The 10,944-nt window shown below is 37.7% G+C and overlaps 1 protein-coding gene across 1 annotated transcript in view; it reads left to right on the top strand.

Annotated features, from left to right (window-relative positions):
* The first annotated feature begins 933 nt into the window (after window positions 1–933).
* Window positions 934–10,944, top strand: part of TMC1 (transmembrane channel like 1) — a 67,726-nt gene continuing 57,715 nt past the window's right edge. Inside the window, exons 1-4 of the mRNA XM_085312322.1 lie at window positions 934–981; window positions 1,990–2,074; window positions 2,198–2,573; window positions 7,623–7,763. Of these exons, the coding sequence (XP_085168448.1) occupies window positions 934–981; window positions 1,990–2,074; window positions 2,198–2,573; window positions 7,623–7,763 (650 nt within the window). The remainder of the gene's footprint in view (window positions 982–1,989; window positions 2,075–2,197; window positions 2,574–7,622; window positions 7,764–10,944) is intronic.

Genomic DNA, 10,944 nt, shown 5'->3' with positions numbered 1-10,944 from the left:
CAGCCACTCCTCCCAGACTGGTATCATCAGCCAACTAGCTGAAGAGCTACTCTGTCCTTTCATCCAGGTCACTGATGAAGAAGTTGAACAAGACTGGCCCCAGTACTGACTGCTGGGGGACACCACTAGCTACAGGCATCCAGCTAGATTCTCCACCACTGAGCACAGCCCTCTGAGCTCTGCCTTTCAGGCAGTTCTCAATCCACCTCACTGTCCACTCGTCTAACCCACACTTCCAGAGCTTCTCTAGGAGGATGTTATGGGAGACAGTGTCAAAAACCTTGCTGAAGYCAAGGTAGACAATGTCCACTGCTCTCCCCTCATCTATCCAGCCAGTCATTCCATCACTGAAGGCTATTGGATTGATTAAGCATGATTTCCCTTGGTGAATMCATGCTGACTACTCCTGACCACCTTCTTTTTCTCCACAAACTTAGAGATGACATCCAGGATGAGCTGTTCTATCACCTTTGCAGGGATGGAAGTGAGGCTGACTTTCCCATACTTTGCTAGGTTCTCCTTCTTGCCCTTTCTGAAGACTGGAGTGACATTAGCTTGCTTTCAGTCCTCAGGCTCCCTTTCTATGCCTTCCCTCCCTTCCTCTCCCCTTCCTGCCCTCCTCTCTCCTCTCCTCTTTTCTGCATGACCTTTCAAAGATGATGGCGAGTGGCCTAGCAATGACATCCACCAGCTCCCTCAGCACTCATGGGTGTATTCCTTAAGGCCCATGGATTTGTGAGTGTCAAATTTGCCTAAATGATCTCTAATTCAGTACTCCTCAATTCAGGGAAAGTTTTTTGCTCTCCAGACTTTCTCTCTTGTCTCAAAGCTCTGGGATTTCTGAGGGCTGCCCTGTTAAGAGCAGCCAAAGAAAGCATTCAATAACTCTGCCTTGACTGTATCCTTAATAAAGTCTATGAAAGGAACTAGGGAATGGGTAGAGAAAAATTGAATGTAAAGAAAAATTCAAAAGAACTACAGGTAAGTAAAAATGAAAGATAATGATAGTTTCTTTTTGCCTGAAAAAACAGAGTCATATGGACTATGACATTTCCCTGTCCTGTGTGTACAGAGGAGAAGTTAGATAATATGTATCTGAACATGTATGATATATAGGAACAGAATGACAACTGCCTATTTCTATTCAGGTTAATATTTATCAATGTTCTTGTTAATTCCTTACTATCGTATATCTCTTCATTAATTTCACTGATTTAYCTCTAATGCTATCCTGTATCTACAAATTTAAATTTATATCAAGAATGCCTATTAGCTTCTAGCTTCTCAGATATTAGATGGATTGCTTCTCAGGAGATGTCCACTGGCAGTTTCAGTGGTGGCACACCATGTAATCTGCTCATACAAATATTTCCAAAGACAGTATTAATTAAATATGGTTTATGCCTATCTTCCCCATATATACATAGTATTATTATTGTGGCTATAATTTTTATGAAAGAGAGGAGCATTTTTCTTTCTTCTCCATATATCCATGATCATATTCTCCATATATGAATGATTTCAAAGTGTACAAGGTAAAATGATTTGGCTACTTTCCTGGTTATGAATAGGTTGCAGAACAGCCTCTCTCATTGAACTTAATATTGATTGCTAGTAAGACTGAATAATTTAAACARGACACCCACACAAAACAAAAATGCTTTTAACGAGGCTGAGAAGCATTTTTTGTGTCCTTTCTTCTTTTCCCCATATTGTGGGATGTTGTTGAGGAGGGTAGTTTGTTTCATGGGTCCTACTGTTCCACTTATTTCCGTAAGATAATGAGGAAGTTCTTCATTGCATCACTTTCAGGCTTACTTATCTAAATGCTAAGGGACAGTGTAACTGTATTGCTTCTGTCTTCACTTTATTTCTTGAAAACTGTTCAAGGTGTTCCAAATAGTTGGGTTTATGAAGTGGTGAAATGGAGCAATTTCTGATCATTTCATGAAAGATCTGTATCCCTAATGACTACTCTTCACTAAACAGGGCTTTTTTGATTTCACAGATAGCAGTGATGTTGACAAAGAAGAAGGCAGTGCAGCTGAGAATGAAGAAAATACCAAAAATATAGGTAACCAGGCATGGATAAATGAGGTTACACTCAGACGTTTTTGGGTTACAAATGATGAAACAAGAGGAAGGAAGATTTCCTTTCAACATGCTGCTTTCTCTTGTATTTTTCTCCCCATCACAGATAAAGAGAGGAAGAAAGCAACACCCAGAACCAGACGGGGGCATGCCAGAGGGAGAGCGAGATGTGGAGGTGAGGAGGATGAGGATGATGATGAAGATGGGCCAAGGAGAGCTGGGCATCGCAGGCACAGAAACAGAAGAGGACGAGGAAGAGCATCTGGAAATGAGGGCAGTGATTCTGAGGTAGAACCTCGCAAAACCAGGAAGAACCAGGCAAATCAGAAATCCAAAGAAGGTGATGAAGAAGAGGAAGATGAGAAAGGATGTAAAAGCGGGAAAGAGAAAAATGAGAAGAAACAGGAAAAAAAGTCTGATAAGAAGGGGAAAAAAGAGAAGGCCAACAAGAAGAAAAAAGATAAAAAGAAATCAGGTTCAGGGTAATTCAGTATATTCCTTTTTTATGTGAAATCTATTACCTCATATAAAACCTGTTTTCCTTTATAGCTGTGAAATACTAGGAATCAATATGACTCATTTTCTCATTAGAGCCCAACTTGAGCTGGACAGAATGTTTTTGTAGTGAGGAAATTCTGATCCTGTGAAATGGAAACTTTCCACAAAACTGTATCTCTTGCAATGGAATGAAGTCAGGAGGGTGTAATTACCCAAGGTGTAATTTCTGGAAACAATCAGCCTTACCCTTCTGGGATTACTGATACCCGATCAAAAACAAATCCAGTCATACAGAAAAGGAATCTGAGCCTGTCTCCTCCTTATGGTRTAAAACACCCTAAGTTTATGAATTGTTCTCTGGAGGAAGTGAAGGGAAGGTGACAGAGGAGGGGACTGAATGAGAGAAGGGTAGTCATGGTGGAGCTCAAAACTCAACAAGAACCCAAAGCCTAGTTTTATTTCTGATGTGGAACTAAAATCTTGACACTTCATGAAATGGAGTTGTTTCCAAGCCTATTTGGGGCCAACTTTTCACAAAAGATCAGTGTCATAGCTTGAGGGAGTGAGAACCAGGAACTGAGGTGGGACTGTACAAAGGCCATCTGCCAATGGCTCCCATTGAAATATACCTAGTCACTTTTCCTCAGCATTTTAAGTGGAGGCCTTATGGGGATCCCACAGCTATTGAGCACTTATGAAAATTTATTTTTATTTTTTTCTTGCTCCTTGTCCTTTCTCGTGTTTTTGAGAGGAAACAGTTCCTGGAAATAATGTATCACGAAGCAAATGGAGCTAGAAATGCTTATCTCAGTGAACAGGGAGAGACATTCCCCTTCCCCCAGTTAGCACATGCTACAGCTGTTTGTGTTCCCAAAGGCACCCGTGGAGATCATGGCAGGAGCCAAAGGGAAAAAAATATGGTGAGACATGCTGTTGTATTAATTTACCTGTGGTCCCATTTCAATATAYTTCAACTTAATTCTCTCCCTCTCTCTATTAGAATGCCTAAAATCTGTCTTAGGGGGAGCTCTCCACCACAGTGCCAACATACCCCTCTGTGGGGTACTACAGTACAATATGGCAACATTCCTGATTCTGCCAGTCCATGTTCCTGTGCTTATTGTTACTGTCTTCTGATGTAAACATCTACTGAGTGTTAATTAAAATACCCCACTGAAAATATAAAGGAATGAAAGTAAAACATTTTTGATTGTGTTCCAAGCAACTGAACATTAGAATACATACATTTAGGCTAAATAATTGCAAACTGCTAACCAGATTGGGGCATTTTTGAGGCAGTGAGCATAATACCTGAGGAATAAATGAAGACAGCTAATTACTCTGGAAGGTACCTCAAGAACATTATATTCTTAGACATTTAGGAGACCAGCTGACAAGATTACAGGCTTTTCTTTGATCTCATTTTGAGTAGACAAGCATTTATAAGTAAGGTAATACCTCTGCAGCCCATAGAAGGATGGTCCTTTCATTTTAAAGTAGAAGCTGAAAAGATACCTCACAAAGTGATGTTTAAAAAGGAATTATAAGAGGGTTGAAAGGAAGTTTTTTCTTTTCTCTAAGTGACCTATTGTTCAAACAGATCTCTATAAATAACCACAAGCTTTCAAAGGGTTTTTTAATAAAAGAACAAAAAATARTGTAAGAACAAAGGAAAATATGCTGGTGATCAGTTCAACTATGACTCAGGCAAACCTTGAGGATGGAACACAAAGGTGGAAGAATAGAAATATAAGATGTCTAGTATGTCCATGAAGACTCATCATAACAAAGGCTATGCACTGTTTAAAAGTGCATCTTGCTCTTAGCATTTCAGATAGTCTTGAAAAGTCATACTAAAGAAAATAAGAAGTTGAGAAAGGAAAATTAAACAAGAAAAATGAAACTAAAATTAATATAGGTAATATAGTGAATATAATAGTATTCCACAGGAGTATAATACTGTATTTGCTGATGTCACCCTGTACATTTAGTAGAATAAGACAGAATTCTGATTTCTTAGCTGAAATTTCACAGTGCTGCATTGCTTGAGATATAGGAAATATCTGCTGCAACTATAACAAATTTGACTTCATAGTATAACCATTCTTGGACAGAACTTGTTAAACTAAAAAAAAATATTTTTGAAGGTGTCTAGAAAATGGGAATTCTGATTAATTTCTTGGTTTCAAAGGAAAGTGAAAAATGAAAGATGAGATGTTTAATTTCAGAGTAGATGTGTTTATGAAGTTAAATAAAGCACTGATAGGCTATGGGCATAAGAACCAGTGTTATCCCTACTTTACCCCTTCTGTTCTGCACAGCTACTTTTCTCACTGTATTATTATCTACCACTCATATTTCCCACTATTCTCACTACTTTCTTGTAAAACTGAGTATTTCACTTTTGCATAACCCAGTAACTTTCTTAGGAAACCCTCAGTATCGGGCAAGGTTTCTGTCTGCTTGCATAGTACAAAACAGCACAACTAACAACGAAACCACTAAAGGTTTAGAGCATTCTCATAAACATGAAAATAGTCTCCTTTAATCCTTCTAATCTTTTTCTTGACCCTGTGCACATTAAAATGCCTCTCAATTGTAAGCACAAATCTTTTTATTGACCTTCAACCATTTGGCCTAAGTCTTTATACAGGTCTTCCATTTGCTCATTGCAATACCAGAATAGCAATAAATATGTCTCATTCACTTTCTGGAGGGATCTTTCTTTCTGGAATTTTATCTTTTTCTGTGGCATTGTTTCTTAATACATGAAGTTCTGAAATTTTATGGCTGATGGCTTCAACTTTTTAATATGACAGCCTCTTCAACAAATAACATTTGAGTCTTTAACAGCAGGCCATTTTATAAATATGAGTCTCTCTCTTCTCTCTGCTAACTTATTCCTGTGTGCCTGGAGTTTTAAAACTCTTTCCCTGTACCATTTGCTGAAAATACGTCTATTTCACCAAAACTAAAGATAGATGAACAGTTAGAAGTTTATATTTTGAGGTGCTGCAAAAGAATTTTGCTTTTATCATATTTGGCTGTTGAAATTTTCATAAACATTCTTGCTGATAACCCCTTTTGGTAGCAGAAAACACATTCCAGAGATCTTTTACTGTAGCTGTGTTATCTGTTTTGACAGAAGCAAAAGTTTATAGTTCCTTAGTTATCTGGATTTCATACACCATACTATTAGGTGAGTTAAGTATCATTCAGCTCAGACATCAGGTTTTGAATATCAAACACTCAAAAAGGTGAACTGTAACAAAACTGCCTGAAAACTGCTAGTCTGATAAATTTTCAATGAACTGTTCCCAAAGCAATTAAAAAATGGAAAACTGTTTCCATAAAACTGCAGTACATTTACAAACATTCCAAATGGAAAAAAAAAAAAAGGTAAAACAACCCTCCTAGAAAACAAATAAATGCACATCAACAAACTGTTTTTAGTAAGAACTTGATTAATGGAAGTAATACCTGTCAGCATTTTAGAGCAGGAAGTTGAAGTCTAACGATTTCTTTTTTACTGTTTTCCTGTTAGCTGGCATAAAAAGAGGAAACACCTGCTGCTATTGATTTTCTGCCATTATAAGACTGCTCACAGAAAAAAAGATCTACATAGGTTTTAGAAAAGTAGTCATTGCCTCAATCAACAAGGTTTTTCATTGATGCTATAAATTGGTGCATGAATAATATGTTCATCTTGTAAACAAAACAGGTCTGGAGATGCCTGAGCTTACTTAACAGCACCAGGACATGTGGCAGCTGCTCTGCAATGTCACTTCGAACYTGTCACAGCTCTGAAATGTTGCTGCCTTGATCAGTGGAGACAGCATGAGCTTTCATCCATTTTAAACATATCTTTGTAGTGGTCACATGTTTCTTCTCTCTTGAGGCATGGTGGAATGTGCTGGACAACTTAATTTTAAATGCTGCCATTACACTGTCCTCATTTGCCTGCTCTGAGGTTGGTTACTCCTGTGGGAGCCATCACCAGCTGTCAGACACATCTCCAAAAGAGCTGCCTGTTCTCCATCTGCAATGGGATCACTCCAGGTGTGACATTAGTTCAGCTGAAGCTCTGCTCTACAGCACTCAGCATGTGGCTCTGCCTTTTCAACAAAGCAACTAGTTTAGTGATTGCACTCTAAAATTATTTACTGATTTACACATTTCAGAACAGAAGAATGAAGGAAAAGATATTTTTACAAAGCAGTCACTAGAGTTGAGAAGGAAGGGAAGGGAAGGGAAGGGAAGGGAAGGGAAGGGAAGGGAAGGGAAGGGAAGCGAAAGAAAGGGAGAGGAGAGGAAAAAATATACTCCCCCAGGAAAATCCAAACATTTAGTTTCAATACTTATTCATTAAAAAAATAATAATTTTATTATAGTTGATCTACATTTGGGCAAGAAAGTGGGCTTGAACTTCAAGAGTAAGAGGGTTGTTCATTAGGTCTTTAAAATGCTTTAAAAATGCTCCAACAATTTTAAATTTCTTATTCTTTTTTTTTAAAATGGACAATTTAGTGAAAAACAAACTTTTCCTTTAAAAGATTTGCTTTGACAAATTAATATTTTCAGATAAATAATCTTTAGATTAAAAAAATCCTTAATAGCCCTATTAATTACTTTTCAAATAATGTGAGGGTTTTTTTTTCTCCTCTTTATCATGAATATGTAAACAATCCCTAAGAGTTTCTTGGGAAGTTCTTTTCTCCTTCTTGGAAAAATATAGGTGCTAATAGAGAACAAATATGGAAGTGCAGTTTGGTTCATGGCAAAGGCCATTCCTCAAAATGCTGAGGAGAATCCTCCTCCAGTGAAGCATTTCCCATTTGTGGAAAGATCTTTTACTAGAAGATTGCGCTGTAGTTTCCTCCCCGTCAAAGAACTCCATCCTCCCTGCTGAGCAGGAGGAAAGAAATGTACTTAGGTCTTACAGACAAGAAGAGTGAGCACCAGGTACTCACATCAGTGAAAACTTCTGTCCCTCCCAAGTTTTAGAGACTGTTTTCTCCTGTTTTTGCTTGCAGCTCCGATTCTGATTCCGAGGAGGAGCCAATTACAGAGGAGGAATTGGCCAAGCTGAAAGAAGAGGTAGAAGAAAAAAAGAAGCTAATTGCCACACTACGAAACAAGCCATGGAAGATGAAAAAGAAGCTGGCTGTCCTGAAGTATGTTTTGATTTTCATGATGACTATCTGCCATCCTTATTTGCATTGTGTACTCTTCTCCTGAACTTTTGCTTTATTTCTAGATCTACTGATAAAATTAACTTCAAGTCATTTCTGATCTTTATTTCCTTCCATTATGTGCTGTCAGAGAAAGTGGATTTAAATGGTATTGCAGATCAGTGCTTTTTTCATCTCTGCAGACCTGAAATCAAATATGAAAAACTTAGCTCTTATTTATAGGTTTCCATAACATACCCTACTAAAGGCTTTCCTTTTCTTCATTTGATAAATTTTTATTAAGTCTGATGCAGGCCAAGCTGACTTTCAACAATAGCTCAAGATTACTGGGATGGGAATTGCAGATTTTCTTTTCCGTCTGTTTTTTTTTTCCCTGACTTTTTTGGGAAAGAACAGATTTTTTCGGAATTTAAGAAAAAAATAAACCTTTTTTTGATTGGAAACAGATTAACTTTTTATACATTTTTCAGTACGCCACATGCAAACCTACCTTTGCCCTAATCCACTAGGGCACATGAAACTGGCTTAATGTACAGAAATTTATTCCTTTGCAGAAGCTGCTATGCTAATGTTTTAAAAAGCTTGTCAGCCACTGTGGTACTGTTCAAACACTAGCAAACGATTTATCTGGGTTTTATTAGACACAACTAACAGAGAGAAGATGGTCCTTGCTTCAGAGTTCTCGATACAGATAGAGAACGTAAACATGATGGGAAGAGAGAGCGTAACACAGGCTGAATCAACAGTGGTTGAAAAAAGCAGGATGGAAGGTCTATGATGTATTTTTTCTCTGGAAGGTAAAGTCATTTTGTGGAGGATACTAACAAAGATTTTGAATGTGTGTTGTGAAAGAAGGGGACACAGAGCAAAAAAGAACAGAGTATGTAGCAAATGTATCACAGAATCATAGAATCAGTAAGGCTGGAAGGGACCTCTGGAGATCATCTAGTCCAACCCCCCCGCTCAGCAGGGTCACCTAGASCATGTTAGACAGGGTTGCATCCAGGCAGGCCTTGAAGATCTCCGGAGAAGGAGACTCCACAACCTCTCTGGGCAACCTGTGCCAGTGCTCCGTCACTCTCACAGGGAAGAAATTCCCCCTCACGGTCAGGAGGAACTTCCTGTGCTTCAATTTCTGCCCATTGCCTCTTGTCCTGTCACACGGGACAACTGAAAAGAGTTTGTCCCCGTCCCCTTGACACCCTCCCTTCAGGTACTTGTACACATTGATAAGATCCCCCCTCAGTCTTCTCTTCCCCAGGCTGAACAGGCCCAGCTCTYGCAGCCGTTCCTCATAGGGCAGGTGCTCCAGCCCTCTGATCATCTTTGTAGCCCTACGCTGGACTCTCTCCAGTAGCTCCATGTCTCTCTTGTACTGGGGAGCCCAGAACTAGACACAGTCCTCGAGATGAGGCCTCCCCAGGGCTGAGGAGAGCAAATGTAAAGAGAAGATATTGTGAAGATTAGAGAAAGTTCAGGAAAAATAGATAAGCAGATTAGAAAATTATGTAAATGTTTATTTTCTGTAGTCTATAATTATAGGATCATCACCAACATAAAATAAAATTTTTACAGCTGTATCCTTATTATTAACTGAGCTTCAACTTTTATAGTTGTTTTTTCTATTCTAGCTTTGACCTGGGCCAGTTCTCTCAGTTTGCTTTTATGACATTACAAAAAAAGAAGTAGTTGAAGTCCACTGGCACACATTTATCGTGAAGGTRAATTGTAGCAGTGTCTTTAGGACATTGTAGATTAAGCACAGATAGAAGTCTTTAAATCAGTTATGTAAATCTTACATTATATAATTAGCTCAGCCATGGGTCTGGGTTTGAATCAGGAGCCTCAATGAACTTCTGCAGATCCYCTCCTGGTGAGACCGAGGGAGAATATCAATCTGTTCTTGCCTTAAAAATCTACAATACTGTGAAATGTTTGTAATTAAGTGAGCGCTCCTAGTCAGCTTCATTGACTGCTGAACTACTGCACTAGACAGCTTTTTATACTCTCAGTTGGGCTTTCACAGTTATACCAACAGTAAGTTTTTGAACTTATTATTTATCTAAGCAATGAAAATCTACATTAATATTCAGTATTGTTATCCCTATATATTCAAGAATGTGCAGCAATTTTATCTGACTGTCCATTAACTTGATCAACTTTTACATTATTTTGTTTCTGAAATTCTGAGTGACTAGACTTGCATTCAATTTGATTTGCTCACATCAGAAGGTTTATGTTAGTACAAAATATGCATCAATGCACTCTCTGCGAGTTTTGCAAAATAATGTTTTTTTCTATACTTTGCTGCAACTCTTTTTGAAGTAGGCTTAGAAGCACTTTAGTAGCTTATCTGTCCTGGAGAAATATGTATATCAAGTGGAAATGGCAGTTCTTCAGAATAGCTTCTTTATTTTGAATTTACTTTTATTAACAGTAGAATTACATTTACTGCAATCATCTCTCTATCAAAAAACATTCCAAAAATAGTCACTATTTTTTCTGGACAATCTCATTTAGATATGCACAGAATCAAGCATATCTTGACAGATAAAAATAAATAAATCCAGAAAACTGCTGGAAGAAAAAATATAAAGGAAAAACTAATATTTAGTCATGTTTTCAAACATATGTGCTGAGAATTAAGTGTTTAAACCTATGTTTGCATCGGTTTCTTAGAAAAAAATCATGGAACTTATGAGTACGCAGTACCTTTAGGAAAATCAAAACCAAACATTTAGATGCCATAATACAGATATAGATTGTATTTTCTAAARTCTTGATTGTATAACAGGGTCTCTGGAGCCTAAGTCCAAATGTGTTGCAGTGAGAGACTCTATGTATTTATACTGCTTAAAATCTAAGAACTAATATTTTTATAGCAGTGGCTGCTTTATTACTAACATGTATCAGTACAGTTTAGGATATCTGTAAATTTGTTTTGGATTAAAGGACGTTATTTAACTGTTATTCTGGAATCATTAGGTTGATAGATTAGCATTATTCCTGTATGCAAGAAAAATGGGCACAAACTGGCTTAAAATGTCTTAAACTCTTCAATCATTCTTACTCTTGAAGGTTTTGGTAAACAATTATTGTTCTTTCCCTGTATCATCTGCTTTTTTGCTTGTGCCTATGTTTGAATATTATGGGATGTGCAAGA

The sequence above is a fragment of the Rhea americana genome, unplaced genomic scaffold (genome assembly GCF_003343005.1).
Source record: "Rhea americana isolate MKP2758 unplaced genomic scaffold, rheAme1 scaffold_11, whole genome shotgun sequence".
Taxonomy (NCBI): Eukaryota; Metazoa; Chordata; class Aves; order Rheiformes; family Rheidae; genus Rhea; species Rhea americana.
The sequence above is the reverse complement of the archived record's forward strand: the minus strand, read 5'-3'. Positions and strand labels throughout refer to the sequence as shown.